Genomic DNA, 16,925 nt, shown 5'->3' with positions numbered 1-16,925 from the left:
GTCCTACTGTCCTCTCCTACCCTTTGCCTCTTCTATCATCTCTCAGCTTCTTACATCTGCCCCCTCCCCCCCCCCACCCACCCACCTACCTTCCCCTCTCACCTGGACTCGCCTATCACCTGCCAGCTTGTGCTTCTCCCCCGCCCCTGACCACCTTATACTGGCTTTTGCCCTCTTCCTTTCTAGTCTGATGAAGGGTCTCAACCTGAGATGTCAACTGTTTATTTCCCTCCACAGATGCTGCCTGACTTGCTGAGTTCCTCCAGCATTTTGTGTGTGTGTGTTGCATTATATTAACTTAATCTGTATTCCCCAAGGTTTAGAGCCAGTGGGGATCAAATTAAAATTTAGAAATTTTTGACAGGGCCAGGAAGGCTAGAGGTGGAGAGGATGTTTCCCTGAGCTGAGGTATCTGGAACAGGAGGTCACAGTCTAGGTTCAGTTAGGACTGAAGTGAGGATAAGTTTGGGCATCAAAGGTTGCGATCTTGCTACCAAAATGCTGAAATTTTGGAGCTGAAAGCAATGTACCAGTTAGTTTAACTTCCCCAAAATGGCAGCCCCTTCTCAACCATAGAAAGTAGTGAAGGCTGAGTATCTGATTATGTTTAGGAAGATGTATTTTAAAAAGGTAGATTTCTTGGTACAAAAGTCACCAAGAAATGTGGAGAGAGAGCAGCAATGTGGTATCTAAATAAAGGACCAGCCATAATTGTATGGAATGGAGGAACATGCTTCATGGGCCTACACTTGCTAATATTTTCAACATTTCTTTGTTCTTAATTCATTGGTCTTCTCGTAAAATTCATGTAAACAACAGTAGCGCAAAATAAATCAGGATATCTGTTTTTGTTTAATTGCAAATCTGCTGGATATTCAAATTTGTTTCCATTTATTTCTGACCATTGAACATTCAATAATACAAAGCCTGATTTATGTATTGATACATAAGCCATAGTGGTTTATGTTTATAAAATGAAGTGATGCATGTATGGAGTTCATCACATTCACCACTGCAGTAATGTCTAGACTATGACGCTGTTAGAATCCTGAGAGATAAGAAGAAAACCTTTTGCCATCTATCTCCAGAGAGCCCTTGTTTTGACCAGAAATGTACTTTTTTTTAATTGTCAAGTGAAATAGCAAAATGCTTGTGTGTCTGAGTTACTAGCAAATCTCTTGTCTGATTTAAGTCTCTTGGCTTCATTGTGAGCCAAACCCATTAAGATCCAAAATAAATATTCTCCATTTTACTAGTTACTGCTTTGGATTGTAATCTCTGAGCTGGTTGCGTGGAGATGACATATACTTCAAAGGCAAGTGGAGATAAGACTGCTGTTAAACTGATTCCTATATTGAACATGCAAAGTACTTTTTAGGTTGAGTTGCCACGGAGTTATTTGTTTCCTCCTATCTTTGAAATGTCTGGCAAGTTTCTTTTGCTGGGAGTGTGCTGCTTATCTGCAGTGAGGTGACTCTTTCCTTTTTATCTTTTGATGTTTGCTTCTCTGATTAGTAGGAACTCAGGAAAAAGGGCAGAATTGCACCAGCCCGTCTTAATGAAATCTATGGGATACAAATGTACAGCAGGTGGAAATACTTGTTGATGCACTATCCATGTCAAGAACAAAAATCTTTGAATCTCCATAATACCAGACAAAATTAATAGAAGTGGGGTTAGGATTGGGTTTATGCCAATTTCATGTTGGGGTATGATTTTCTTACAAACACAAAATGCTGGGAGTTGAACATACAATGGTCACAAATCCCAGGCTGTTGACACCAATACAAGCTTACATGCACAATCTCCCAATACAGTTGTGGCTTTCGGTACAAACTGTCAATTCAGCAGTGGGATTAAAGTGTGCAGAACCGACAAGAAAAGATGGACAGAGATGGGAAAAGGGAAGTTCCATCTCCAGCTGTTGACTGTGTATCTTGGTGGTGGAGATTGACGCCAGGGGAAACAAAAAAAAGTCTTTCCTTGACTATGGAGATATTTTGTGGCTGGCTTTAGTGATGTATTCCCCAAGCGTGGCCTGGGTAAGGGCCAGGCCTGACACTTGATTTTGTTCACGAAGGTGTCAATCAACTTTATAATGGGATTTTGGACTTCAAATCAACGGCATGTCACACAGGGTTTTGTAAACTGTTGTTGAATTTCAAAACGGCAGAATGAATTAGGTCCTTCTTTACTTGGGAATAATCGTAACAGTCAGATTCTGCAGTAAAGCACAAGTCTTCAGGAAAAACTAACCTTGGAGAAGGCACAGGTCAGTGCACTTTCGAAACAAAGTGGAATGTCTGGCATGCTGGTATCACAGTTAAATGTTAGTATCAAATGCTGCTATTGAAACTCATCAAAGCTTTTTCTTAACATGGACTGTCCATTAACAAGAATTGCCAAAGGAAAAATATTCAGAATGTTACTGCACAGATAATGAAGAGGGAGGGAGATGTTATCACAGCCCTGCTTTTCCTGGGCACGTTGTTGTATTTTACCTCATACTTTCAGCCAAATTTTGATCTTCTTTCTTATCTACACCTGTCTCCAAAAGGCAAATCTGTAATGGTGTCCTGGGTCACTGCCCCTTTCTTCCTTTGCCACAACTGACTGTAGCTTCTTCTTACACTATTGAAGACTCCATAGAAGGTGTCATTAACACTGGATTGATTCTGAGGAGTTAAATCCTCAAATATGATTTTAAAAAATCAGATTGATAATCAGAGAATATGGTCTGCACTTTAATCCAACTCCGCTATATGATTGTGGCTGGCATGGCTGCTGTTTGGTTTGCCATTCAATAGCTTAATGAGTCACAAATCACATCAAGAAGAACAATCATTGACTGCAATGTTAAAAAAGCTGAAGGAAAATCGTGGCAAAAAAAATAAGATTTCAGATTAAGAAAAACTTTGGGATTACTCAGTGACTTTAACTGTGAGATGGCTTGCTACAGTGGTCAGAAATGTTCCACACATGTTACTTGGTCTGTGCTGAGCTTATTTGTCTCGGATATAGCCATGGCAGGTGTCTTACAGTTAGCTTCTGTGCTTTGATCAGACGAGGAAAGTGATCTGGTTTCTTCCCCATTCCAGCTCCATTCAATGCTTTATGAACCTTGGATAAAAACTGGATTGGAACTGGCTGTGAAGCCATGCAATCAAATAGCCTAACAGGATGGGAGCTGAGCAAACATTAAACTGACAAGAATGATAATTAAATTTAATTTTGACACCTAACCATCTGCATTGTAATAATTTACAGCTGATTTTGTGATTAAAGTCAAACAATTGATGAAAAGGGAGTGTGCAGTCTTCAGTGCACCACGCGGCATTTGTGAGAATCTGCCTTTTCTGACACCACAAGGAATAATTCAAATTTGTCTTCCCACTGGCTGTGCAAAGCAATACCGTATCCTCCTAGCTATATAAATGTGCAATGAATAGTTTGCATCACTTTCACCAATCTTTTTTTCTATTGCTCATTGCTTGTGTATTTGTCCACCTTGGTGCTGTTGGTAAACACTTTAAACAGAAGCTGATCCTGTTGCATCATTGCTTTCCTCCAGCCCTAATCACAACGGTCTCGGTAAGAAACCAATCTCCATTCAACCATCTCATTCCACTATCCCAAACAACATTGATGTCTATGCTGTAATGTCTTCATATTCAATGTATTTATGAGATAATGCTTGCATGATTACAACTATTTACATCTTAAGTCTTTAAGACTTGCTGCAGGCTGAAGGTCTGTGACATTGTTACATTTTTTAAGTAGCAAACAGATCATTAGGCATTCCTATCCAATAGGATCATGAAATGGAAACAGCCATGGATGTGCAGAGAATAACATTCCATGCTTAAAGATGCATTACATCTGCCAATTGTTTGAATTATCTATCTTGCATCAAAATACAATGATATTCCTATTTTTCTTTGCTTGCCTTCAAACGTTGACCTGCATAACATTTAAAAAAAACTAAAGTTATTGGTGCCTTTATTTCATCACGTCCTACCACTTTCTCAATGAATGTAGCTGCAATTCAACCCCAGTCCTGTGAGTGGGAGTGGCCAGCTACAGATATCCTCCTAAGGCTGTTTAAGGGATTGAGGATGACCTGCACTCTCGTTCTGTGGGTTCTGAGATGACTGATGAGGTCAATGTGGGACCTGCAGAGTTTATGTGGGGTAGGAGGTGCAGGCGGGGTAGGCAAGTAGATACTTTGGCAGGCGATGCACTCCTGCTACTTATACTGGGCTTCTGTGTGCTCCCAGTGAATGGGCTCGAGGTGCTCAGTGACATCCTAAATGATCTTTCTCTCTTTTGAGCAGTTATGGGCTAGAGATATGCCCTACCCATGGAGCTAAGTGTAACTAGGGATAACAAAACCAGAAAATCAGACCACATCTCTAATATCTCCTGTTAGTCATTGTTTTGTAAACCATAGATTATCCCACCTTACCTTATAGGATTTCCTAATCCTTCCCTTCACTTCTGCTTGTAACTGAGTCCAGCACTCCCTGACACACCAACACCTCTCCTTCACTGTCCATCTCATGTGATTAACCTCATTTGGTGCCACCACTAATTCAATCATTGTCAGAGCATCTCCAACAATAGCATCTCCACCTCATTCACAACCCACAGTTCGATCAAGCTCTCAACCTCTGTTTTGCTTCAGTGTTCATTATCCTGATTACATCTCTGTGGTCCGTTTTGTTAGAAGTGGCATATGTATTATTCTTAATCATTTTCAAGCAGCTTTTGTAACAACAATCCCTGTCATTCAAGCAAATAGAGTAATTTTTGCTGAATCAAGAAATGTGTAGGTTATACGTGTTGCTCTCTCATCAGGTTGCTTATGGACAGTTCTGTATGCAATCAAACCGCTTCTACTTTTCTCCATTTTTAACTGTTTTTATCCTCTTTCTCATGTACATCATATGGCGGTCTCACTTTAATCTTCCTTTTTTTTTCTTCTTCTCTTGTGCTTGTTCTTAATGTCCGTCACTGCGAATTTCTTTCTCGTATGTGCCTTTACTGATTTATTCAGTTCTTTACCTTCTAAAGAACACAGCATGGTTTCACCTCCCCTCAGCAGGCCAAAGGTTCTGCTGGCACACTGAAGGCAACGTTGAATATCATCATCAATGCCTGTCTACACTGAGAGGTGGCTCCCAAGATTAGGAAAATGGTCCACATCTTGGGCCAAATTGCCTTCCTCCCTACAAACTACTCCCCATATGGGAATGGACCTTCTGTGAGTTGAGGTCTTTTATGTAATTATCTTGACATAAACGGGGGAACATGGAGATTATTATCATTGAAACGTAGCTGGGAGTATTTGAAGGGAGTATTTGAAGTGAGTAACAACAAGCAGTTCCTATAACAAATCATTGTTTCTCAAGACACAGACGAGGAGTGAGCTGGTGTTGGGAACCTGGGATTGAGGCTCTGGTTTGGCAACAAACTGAATGTTGCTGCCATCTACTGAACAAGACAAATCCAGCAAGGCTGGTCACAAAAATGCTGCATTTCTGAATCCATTATGTACCTAATGGACTGACATTAGGTACATAATGGATACATAACAGTAGGATTTTAAAAAACAGTAGGATTTAAGAAAAAATACAGATTAAAATGTTTTGATCTGCTTTTGTTCAGTGGCCTGGAATTTTGCCTTTGACCCAGATCGAGTGTGGTGCTGCTTCATTGGAGCATATCTCCACTGATTGAATACAAAGTAGAGCCCAGCCCTAACCACAGCCAGCCACTGTGACTGGTCAGCATTAAAGCACCAGTTAACAGTTAATATTCAAGGATGTGGTACAGATTCAGTTTTCTTTTCAGTTTATTGAGCAAAGAGGTGGTTGACCATATTGCTACTGTGAATTTACAGTAGAGTATGTTATTCCTTTTCGCTTGATAAATTTAGTGGTTTATAAATGATGAATTTTAGAGAGACTGATCATTAAGATGGGGTGTTCCATTTGATCCACTTCTTATCACACTCAGCAAAATAGTAATTTCAAGAATGTCAACAACTCTGCTGACAGGTGTACACCACAGTGACAAACCAAACAATGGCTCCAAACTGTGAATCACATTTACCAAGAAATAAATAGAGGAGAAATATTTAAAGAATAACATACTTTCAGCATGTACATCAGAAATAATAAAACGTTCAGAACTTCTAGTTACTTGAAGCAGTGCCTAGAGGGAAAAAAGTTTGTACGGTATGTAAAATTCATACTATGTTTCCATTTGCCTCAGTTTCTTAGCTGTAATTCAAAGCATAACACTGATATGGGAACTTTGATTCTATTGTTCATGGGCAGACTGAGCCAAAGGAAGATTGTATAAGATGAAAATTAATAAACTTTACCCCCACCACCACTTAAAAAAAGGAGTGCAAGGTTTATAATTAACCAGCACCCATTCTGAGTAATGCAAGAACAACTCAAAAGAGAGTAGGTTCTGCCAGCGGTCAGTGTCAGGAGTCAAGCACTTTGGATGGAGAGATGCATCACGTTCAATGACCTTGCACTTGTCAAGGGTAGTGAACTCCTCTTCAAATGCCATATCTTATCAACTGCACCAGCAATCTCGGGCACAGACAGAGTCAAGGTAAGCTGAGCACTCACCCACCAACGATTTCTATCAATCAAGGTTTCAACTAATATAACCAACAAACCCCCGCTGCTGCACACATTATGCCCACAGAACAACTTGGGCACACCATGTCTGTAATACAGTGCAAACACATTGCAAAATGTTTATGCTGAGTATGGCTAGCAACAGGCTTGAAACCTAAAGAATGGAAACTTCAAATATTATTCTGAGGGAATATCACATCACATTTAGAAAACTTAGATTTTCATGACCAAGGATGTGGTTCAGTGTTAATTATGACAATATACTGTTTAAAAAATTCATAAACCTTGTTGAATAAGGTATAGTTATTTTCAGTAGATTTTTATGGAAGGAATAGTGAGTGAAAAGTTAAAGATCACATGAAATCATTGACTGTATGTTGATTGCATCTGCGAAGACAGTATCATTTTATTCTGTGGTAAAAAGAGTATCACTGCTGGCAACTTCCAGGTTTCCTTACTAGAATGTGTATGTGGTAGAAGTTTTTTCAAGTTTGCATAGCAATGATGCCAAACACTGACAATTAACAACTGGAATTTTTAAACCATTAATTTTGCTCAGTCTGTCATGCATTTCTTGCAGGGGTATCACTGTGTTTGGGTATCATCATTCAGTGACTCACAATTCACATCCGCAGCTGTATACTCTGAAACTAGTGAAGTGTCATGGGTTCCGGATGCCCATACTCGTACTACAGAATGACTAAAATTGGGAAAATTTGCACTGACTTTCTATGTGCAAAGCCAAAGAAGTTCAGTGAATTAAAACATTTTACTTCTCCTCTCGTAGAGGTGTGGGTGCTGAAAACAAACCAGAGTTACAACGAGTGCTGGAATACAGGCGGCGAGATCAGCTGATTCGACAAAGAAAGGAAGAAGAAGAGGCACAGAAAATCAAATCTCCTTTTGAACTTCAACTCCAGAAAAGACAACAAAGGCTGGAACAGGTTTGAAGTGGATATAGATTTTTAGACATTAAGGGAACCAAGGGTTATAAGGATATTAAAGGAAAGTTGAGGCTGAGGTTAGCCATAATTTTATTGAATGACAAAACGGGTATAAGGGACCAATCAGCCTATCCTGTTTCTTCCGTTCACTGTGAGTAAAGTAATTTACCTTGAACTTGCCCCAAAGCATCAAATATGTCAGATAATATATTGCATTTGTTGTTCTTGGAATCAAGTTGAATGTGACATTGCAGTTTAATAATCCAAAAGCAAAAAAGTTACCATTCCTGGAAACTGGAAGCATTCAGCAAGTCAGGCAGCATCTATGGAGTGAGGGACAGTGTTAATATTTCAAAACTGATGCTATGTCAACTCGAAGCATTTACTATTTCTGTTTCTACTTCTGTAGTTTAGTAACTGCTTCAAAGCAGTCAGATGTACCACAATGTTCTTATTAGTTTATGAACATCCCAAGAATATGCTCAATTTTTTCTACCTTCTGCAGTAGCTCCAGAGAGGGAGGGAGTATTGCTGGAGGCAAAGGTCTGAAGGAGGAGACTGGATCATTAAAAAAAAGACTCTCACTCCCAGGATAAGGAGGTGAAGGATTTGCCTGACAGGGGGGCATGCAGCAAAGGCCAGGCAACCCACCTCCGACTGGCCACAAATGGTGAGAGGCAGGAGGGTGCATTATGAGATTATTCCCTCATTTTAATTCCCTCTTGGCCTATTCCAGGCAGAGCAATTACAGAAGCTGTGTCATTCATGATTCAGTCAGTTCTGTTACTGGTAGCACTCGCAAGCCAACCTGGTGCTGGACAGTGAACTGTTCTCCATCTTGAGTACAAATTTTTTCCCTTGCTTTTCTTAACAATTTATTGAAGTGATCAACATCAGAAATAAAAACAGGATGTGCTGGAAATACTCATCAGGTCAAGAAACATCTGTGGAAAGAATTATCATTTCAGATCAAGGACCCTGTTCTGAGGCGGGATCCTTGACCTGAAATGTTAACTCTTGTCTCCACAGATGCTACCTGACCTGCTGAGTATTTTATAGATTCATCAAATCATGGAGTTATACAGCACGGAAACAGGCCCTTCAGTCCAACTTGTCCATACTGACCAAGATGCCTGTCTGTGCCGACCAAGATGCCTACCCACGCTAATCCTATTTGTCTACATTTAGCCCATATCCCTCTAAACCTTACCTACCCATGTATCTGCCTCTACTACCGCCTCTGGCAGCCCGTTCCATATACTCACCATCCTCTGTGTGGAAAAGCTTACCCCTCAGATCCCCTTTAAATCTTTCTCTTCTCACCTTAAACCTATGGCCTCTAGTTTTAGACTCCTCTACCCTGGGAAAAATACTGTGACAATCTACCCTATCTGTGCCCTTCATAATTCTATAAACCTCTATCGGTCACCTCTCAGCCTCCCTCGCTCCAAGGAAACCAGTCCCAGCCTATCCAATCTCACTTTATAACTCAAGCCCTCCATTCCAGGCAACATTCCTGTAATCTTTTCTGCACCCTCGCTAGCTTAATCACATCTTTCCTATAGTATGGCAACCAAAACTGTACAGAATACTCCAAGTGTGGCCTAACCAAATATTTGTACAACTGTAACTTGATTTTCCAATTCCTATACTTAATGCTTTTCCCAATGAAAGCAAGCATGTCATACACCTTCTTTACCACCCTGTTTTGCCACTTTCAGGTAACAATGCACGTGTACCCCAAGATCTCACTGTTCAATAATACTCCCCAGGGCCCTGCTCTGATTTAATTTCACAAAGTGCATCACTTCACACTTATCCGAGTTAAATTCCGTCAGCCATTCCCTTGTCTACTTTCCCAGTTGACCTAGGACCTGAAGTTTTACCCTAGACAACCTTCTTCACTGTCCATAATACCACCAATTTTGGTGTCATCTGCAAACTTACTAATCGTACCACTTGCATTCTCTTCCAAATCATTAACTTATGATGAACAATAAAGGATCCAGCACCAATCCCTGCAGTACACCACTGGTTACAGGTCTCCAACCTGAAAAGCAACCCCCACTTCTGCCCTCTGCCTCCTACTACCAAGCCAATTTTGTATCAAATATGCTATCTCACCCTGGATCCCATGTATTCTGACTTTCTGGACCAGCCCACCATGTGGAACCTTGTCAAAGGCCTTGTCATAGTCCATGTAGACAATGGTCCACTGCCCTCGTCAATCTTCTCGATCACCACCTCAAAAAAAACTGAATCAAATTTGTGAGATATGATCTCCCACAAGCAAAGGAATGCTGACTATCCCTAATCAGTTCTTATCTTTCCAAATGAAAATAAATCCTGTCACTCTGAATCCCTTCCAGTAACTTTCCCACCACTGATGTAAGGCCCACCAGTCCATAGTTCCCTAGCTTGTCCTTGCAGTCCTTAGATAAAAGCACAATATTAGCTTTCCTCCAGCCTTCTCTTACATTACCTGAGGCTAACAAGGATACGAAAGTCTCTGCCAGGGACCTTGCAATCTCCTCTCTTGCTTCCCACATCATCCTAGGATACACCTGGTCAGGCCCCAGGGATTTATCCATCTTTGAAGAGATCCATCATTTATCCATCTTTATGTGCTTTATGACCTTTGTAATGTCGATACGCTTCAGTGTTCACCTCCCCTGAACTCACTAGCTTCCATGTTTTTCTCCACAATGAATACAGACCAGGCATATTCATTTAAGACCCACCTCACCCATCTTTAGTTGCTCCACACATAGATTACTACACTGATCCCTAAGATAAACCTCTCCCCTTCTCCCCCCATTTTACTCTTAATGTACTTGTAGAATCTTTTAGGATTCTCCTTTATTTTATCTGCCAGGGATATCTCATGGCCCCCTTTTGTCCTCCTAATTTCCTTCTCAAGAGTACTCCTAAATCCCTTATACTCTTCAAGGGATCCACTTGATCTCAGGTGCCTATACCTGACATATGCCTCCTTTCTCCTGACCAGACCTTCAATATCCGTTGTCAGCCAGGGATTCCTTATTCAGCCAGCCTTGCCCTTCACTCTAACAGGAAGATGCTGGCCCTGAACTCTTTATATCTCACTTTTGAAGGCCTCCCATTTGCCAGATGTCCCTTTACCTGCAAACAGCCTCTCCCAATCAACCTTTGCAAGTTCCTATCTAATGCCATCAAAATCAGCCTTTCCCCACTTTAGGACTTTAACTTGTGGGCCAAAACTATCTTGAAATTAATAGAACTATGGTCATTGGTCCCCAAATGCTCCCCCACTGACACGTCAGCCACTTGCCATCCTTATTTCCTAAGAGAGATTGAGTATAGACCCTTCTCTAGTTGAGCCATCTACATATTGCTTCAGAAAACTTTCCTGGGAACTCAACAACTTCTGTCGCGTCTAATCCCTTAGCAACTTGTTCTGTTTTTAATTCAGATTTTGAGCCTTTTCAGTTTTGTTTGCTTTTCAACATGAGAAGGAATGCTGATTAATCTGCATGTGGCTCCTTGACATAATTAAACAGGAATCCACGTTGGTTCCAGAATTACTTCTACCCAACTGTGTATCACTATGACCCTCACTCTGCGAGTCAATCCTATTAATGGAACAGGTCATGTCCAAGGATTGTGGTAGAAATGTTTAAGAAGTTCTCTGTTAAGGTGCTTTAATGCATTTGTTTTGCATCTTGAAGTTGCAAAAGGTATTATATGAATTCATATTTTTTTACACAATAAAATAACTTAGTGGGCCTTTCAGAGAACATTATAAGGTAACATGATAATGCGGGTCTAGTATCATATGTTGAAGAGCTGAAGTGACAGGTTCCATTTCTGGAGAATACCAGTGAAGCAGTACTAGATTTATTGAATTTAGTTTCACAGTTTCCTGTGGTGCTATTCCATTTTATGTTTCAAACTTGTCATAAATATACCCGGGAAAACAACAAGAACTGATGAACCATTTGGAAAAAATAAAGTCACTGAGAAACTTTCCAAATTTTTGGCTATTACCTAAAGTCATGAATTTAAAAGTGTAATTAAATATTAGAAAACTTTATTCTAAAATTACCTAGAAATTAATCCAACATTTTTCACTTCTACCACAGGGTAAAGAATAAATGTCACTGTGATTTCAGAATCTGGGAAAGGTGAAAGTGGGCTGTGGTCTCAAACTTTCAATATTCTCAAAAGCAATAGAATAATATGCCATTAAGCCTGTGAAAATCTGATCTTTGCCAAATTCCAACTACTTCTTGGTTTAATACTGACACCATCATTAATCTAATATGCAACCTCTGTACCTCCTCTACTGTACTTTATTTATACAGCATGGTAACAGGCCCTTTCGGCCCAATAAGTCTGCACCGCCCAATTATATCCATGTTAACCTACTAACCCGTACACCTTTGGAATGTGGGAGGAAACCAGAGCACCCGGAGGAAACCCACGCAGTCGCGGGGAGAACGTACAAACTCCTTACAGACAGCGGCAAGAATTGAACCCTGATCACTGCTGCTGTAATAGCGTTACGCTAACTGCTACACTATGTGCCACCCGGTTAGCGTAATGCTATTACAGCTACCTTAGGCATCATAGTATTCTATGATTAATCTAACACGTACAAGTGTAGAAACTCTTGTGGAAAACTTTTGCATTTACTGAATGGTTAAATTGTCTTTTAGTTGGAAAGAGAACAGCAGAGGAGTGGAGAAGAACAAGAGAATGCTCCTGAATTCATCAAAGTCAAAGAAAACTTGCGGAGAACATCCACTTTCAGTACTGAGAAGAAGGCTGGCTAGTATTGAGACCTTCCTTCTCAATTATCTTTAACTGGTTGATAACGCTAAGCACCAGTTCAACTTGACTGATTTGCTATGCCATCACTATAGAGTTCATTTAATGTTCTTGTCTTTCTTAAGAGGAAAATGAAAAATGGTTTATTCTGCTGTGAATGGATGGCCAGTCTTTTCCAGACATTAAGAATGTTTGTTTTGTAGAACTCGCCAAACCTGGTCAGTTGGTGAGAATGTAAAAGTGCTACTTAACGTGAAGATGCAAGTTTGAATAAAAACAAACAGGACAAGAATCCAGTGAATCTGGATGATGAATTGTAATGACAAAGTGACCTATCAACATACTTTAAGTTTATTACTCCTAACTAAAGCTGAACATTGAGCTAGTTATTCTTGCAAACATTCCATATGATGATGCAAAGCATAAAAAAGTGTTTCATAGTATTTTGTGTAAAAGATTCTTCTGCTTATAACATCAACTGAATTGCTGCAGCAGCGACTCTTGATAATTTAATGAGCATACAGCCGAATATTCCCTTTGACAGGTGAGAATTGATGGCGACCAGTTATCTTCATGTGATATTTGTTGACTTTTATCTCAGAAGACGAGCCTTTTGCTTGTGTTGCAGTTTGGTCAGACGTTTGACTGCCGTGTATTTTTTTGTTACAGCTATATTTGGATTAAAATGTTGCTAATGGAAGATTATCATTGTATATGCTACATGGATATTATTAATCTTAACCTACAGATCTTAACAGTAAAATAAGTGGTGGGTGTTGGTATTTTATGGATTGTCTGACATGCATACAGTCAGCAGCTGAATTAGCTAGAATCTGCTGGGAAGATTTGGAGTTGTTGGCTGTTGATTTTTTTTAGGAATTAAATTTAGATTGCACAATACCTAGCAATCTGGAAAAATATATCATGATTTTTAATACATTTATTATCTACCTATTGTCATAGATGTGTCGATAACTCCTGTATTGAGAATCTTGGTATATTTTTTCTGATATATAATATGGGATAAAGAAATGAATAGGGTCTGCACAATTAACTTTTACGGTAAACAAAGAAGCAACTGGCCAAAACCTTTAAGAATTGTGTTCTGTCTTCCTGACAGCACATTTAATTCCAGACTAATTCTATTAAGAGCTGATAAACCTATTACTAAATGCATACATTTTGAAAAGTTACCTGAACCATAGCCTTAGAAAATCACAATAATTAGCCTTACAGAATGTGTGGTCTGTTTAGACAAGAATTCTGTGCAGTACAAGAAATGCAATGACTACTGCTTTAAAGATCAACGCTGTGTAAACAGAAAAATGGATTTGCAGTTAATATTTTTATGTTCATTTTGTCATTTACACTTCACAATGATTTTATATTTAGTAGTGTTCAGGTCTTGGAGACTGTGCTTACTGTAAAAGTACTCAGTCAATTATGAATGTAATTCTGAAAGCTTTTTATATGCATTTGAGAAGTTTGCCACTCTCTTCATTTTGTTCACCATGTATTCAATTCACTGGGTAATGGAATGAAAGAGTCTCTTGCATTTTGTGACCAGAATTATGAAAAAATTGCAACTTAGCTGCTAGAAAGACAAATCATATTGTTTGTAATGATAACAGCTATCTGTATGTTTTGGAAATGATGCCTTTGAAATGTTACTGAATAGGTATTGACTGTTGGGTAAGTTATACCTATCACCACAGTAAACACGAGTATACACATCTGATTGGAGTTAGTGCTGGAAGGCACATTCTGAAATAGAGTTTATTTTCTCTCACTTTTACTCGTCTTTTGGGGAATTGTTACTTTTCTACTCATACAAAACATGCACATAAAATTCAAGCTATAGTCTGTGAATCTATAATTATAGTACTCTGTTTAATTATTGATAACAGGAGAAGGGGAATATAATATTCAGTTGGATTGTTACCATCTATAGGTTTGTGTCATTGTAACAACTTTGAAATAAAAAAATGCTTATTTTACCTTGTGGAAACTTCTAGTGCATCAAAAATTGTTTAGGTTTTGCATTTTGTAGTTCAAATGCATTATTTTGTGCAGGTTTGTCCATTCTAAACATTATCTATCATTAATATTTATTTAGTGGTATTAATACAAATTGTTCTACAAAATTCAAAGTAGCTAAGGAAGATGTATCGTTTAACCATGAATCTGCCATTGGAGCAACCTAAATAACCTAATACTGCAAATTTCATTGGTGCAAGTATTGGTAATGTAGAAGATAATGACTATTGTCTGAAAGCAAAACCAAAATGCAGATGCTAGAAATCTGAAATAAAATGGACAATGCTAGAAATACTCAGATGGTTGGGCAGCATCTGCAGAGAGAGAAAACACAATGTTACAGGTTGATGATGTTACAATAGAACTGGTCAGTTCTCACACAAACTGGAAGGACTGGCTCTCTGAAGTCATTGAATTCAGTATTTGGTCATGAGGACTGCAAAGTGCTTAGACACAGGCTGAATTGTTGTTCCTTGAACTTTTCAATAGTTGACAGGCATGTGAGAGAATAGGTAACAGTGAAATAAGTGAGGGAATGGGACATGTTAGTATCCACTGACAGTTGGCACACATTCCACAGGTCAAATGGCCGATGTAGTAAGAAAGTATGAGAAAATAAACAAAGAACTATATGAGAACAGTTCACATCTGGAGGTCACAGCTGCATACTTCGCCTGAATGCCAATGGCCTCTGGAAATCTAAAATAAGAAAACAAAGCTGGAAATAATCAGCGAATTAGGCAGCATCTTGTAAAACTAATTATTTACAGACTGCCAGCAATCTTCCTGGTTAACCTGCTGGACTATTGACCTTCGATCAGAGCTGGCAACCTTTCATTGAACTGTATAATTGTGCTTTGCACAAATATTTGCTCTAATCACTTTGGAATTATTTTTAGGAACTATGATTTTTTTTTCAAATCCATATTATTTTAAATAAAAAGATCTAAATTCGTTATGGGAACATGATTCTTTTCCCCAAAGTAACATTTCACGCACTCCGAATTGCAAAATATAGTTTACAGTCTGCTGGAGGAACTCAGCAGGTCAGGCAGCATCTATGGAGGGAAATAAACAATTGACCATTGGGTCGAGGCACTTCATCAGGACTGGAAAGGGAGAGGGCAGAAGCCAGAATAAAAAGGTAAGGGGAGAGGGAGGAGCACAAGCTGGCAGGTGAATCCAGGTGAAAGGGGGAAGATAGGTGGGTGGGGGGAGGGGAGATGAAAGGGAGTGATGTGAGAAGCTGGGAGATGATAGGTGGAAGAGACAAAGGGCTGAAGAAGGAATCCGATAGGAGAGGACAGTACGCCATGGAATAAAGGGAAGGAGGTGGGGGAGCAGAGGGAGGTGATGGGCAGGTTGTGAGGTCAGGGGAGGGCAAAGAGAAGACAAGAAGCCACAGGAATGAGGGAAAACAAAAAGGTGGGGGGGAAGGGGAAAACAGAGGAGAGGGGTTACCGCATGTTGATCACGTTGGTGACTACCAAGACAGAACATGAGGTGTTGCTCCTCCAACCTGCATCTGGCCTCAACGTGGCAGTAGAGGAGGCCGTGGATAGACATGTCAGTATGGGAGCAGGAAGTGGCTGGCCACTGGGAGATCCTGGCTGTTGCGGCACACGGAGTGAAGGTGCTGGACGAAGTGGTCACCCAATCTGCGTTGGGTCTCACCAATGTACAGGAGGCCACACCGGATGCAGTAAATGACACCTTCAGATTCACAGGTGAAACGCTGCCTCACCTGGAAGGACTATCTAGGGCCCTGAATGGTGGTGAGGGAGGTGTAGGGACAGGTGTAGCACTTATCACGGTTGCAGACATAAGTGCCAGGAGGGCCATCAGTGGGGAGATGAGTGGACAAGAGAGTCGCGGAGAGAGTAATCTCTGTGGAAACTGGGGGTGGGGAAGATGTGCCTGGTGGTGGGATCCCATTGGAGATGGCAGAAGTTGCAGAGAATGATGTGGAGGCTCGTGGGGTGGTAGGTGAGGACAAGGGGAACCCTGTCACTGCTATGTCGGGGTGGATGGGGGGAGGGCAGACGTACAGGAAATGGAGGAGATGCGGGTGAGGGCTGCATTGACAGTGGTGGAAGGGAAACACCATTTACTGAAAAAAGAGAGGACATCGAGAAAGAAGCAGAGAGTCTCAAGGCCTTCCCGATGGGGGATGGAAGTGTACAGGGACTCGACGTCCATGGTGAAAATAAGTGGTCAGGGCCGGGAACTGAAAGCTGTTGAAGTGATGGAGAGCATATGAAGTGTGACGGATATAGGTGGGAAGGAACTGGACCAAGGGTGGCAAAATGGAGTCAAGATATGAGGATACGAGTTCAGTGGGGCAGGAGCAGGCAGAAATACTTGGTCTACCAGGGCAGTTAGGTTTGTGGATCTTAGGTAGGAGGTAGAAACTGGCAGTACGGGGTAGGGCAACTATGAGGTTGGAGGCTGTAGAGGGGAGATCTCCAGAGGTGAT

The 16,925-nt window shown here is 40.4% G+C and overlaps 1 protein-coding gene across 3 annotated transcripts in view; it reads left to right on the top strand.

The window, feature by feature from the left end:
• Positions 1-15,405, top strand: part of LOC127571418 (protein FAM107B-like) — a 104,552-nt gene extending 89,147 nt beyond the window's left edge. For 2 of the 3 annotated variants that reach the window (XM_052017750.1, XM_052017753.1), the window contains 2 exons: positions 7,447-7,603; positions 12,301-15,322. In XM_052017750.1, coding sequence (XP_051873710.1) covers positions 7,447-7,603; positions 12,301-12,417 — 274 coding nt within the window. In that variant the 3' untranslated portion in view covers positions 12,418-15,322. Of the gene's footprint in view, positions 1-7,446; positions 7,604-12,300 lie in introns of all 3 variants that reach the window. The other variant, XM_052017751.1, reaches the window with a different exon arrangement.
• Positions 15,406-16,925: the final 1,520 nt, after the last annotated feature.

The sequence above is a fragment of the Pristis pectinata genome, chromosome 6, assembly GCF_009764475.1.
Source record: "Pristis pectinata isolate sPriPec2 chromosome 6, sPriPec2.1.pri, whole genome shotgun sequence".
In the NCBI taxonomy this organism is placed as follows: Eukaryota; Metazoa; Chordata; class Chondrichthyes; order Rhinopristiformes; family Pristidae; genus Pristis; species Pristis pectinata.
Note: the sequence above shows the minus strand (reverse complement) of the source record. Positions and strands in the feature narration are given on the sequence as shown.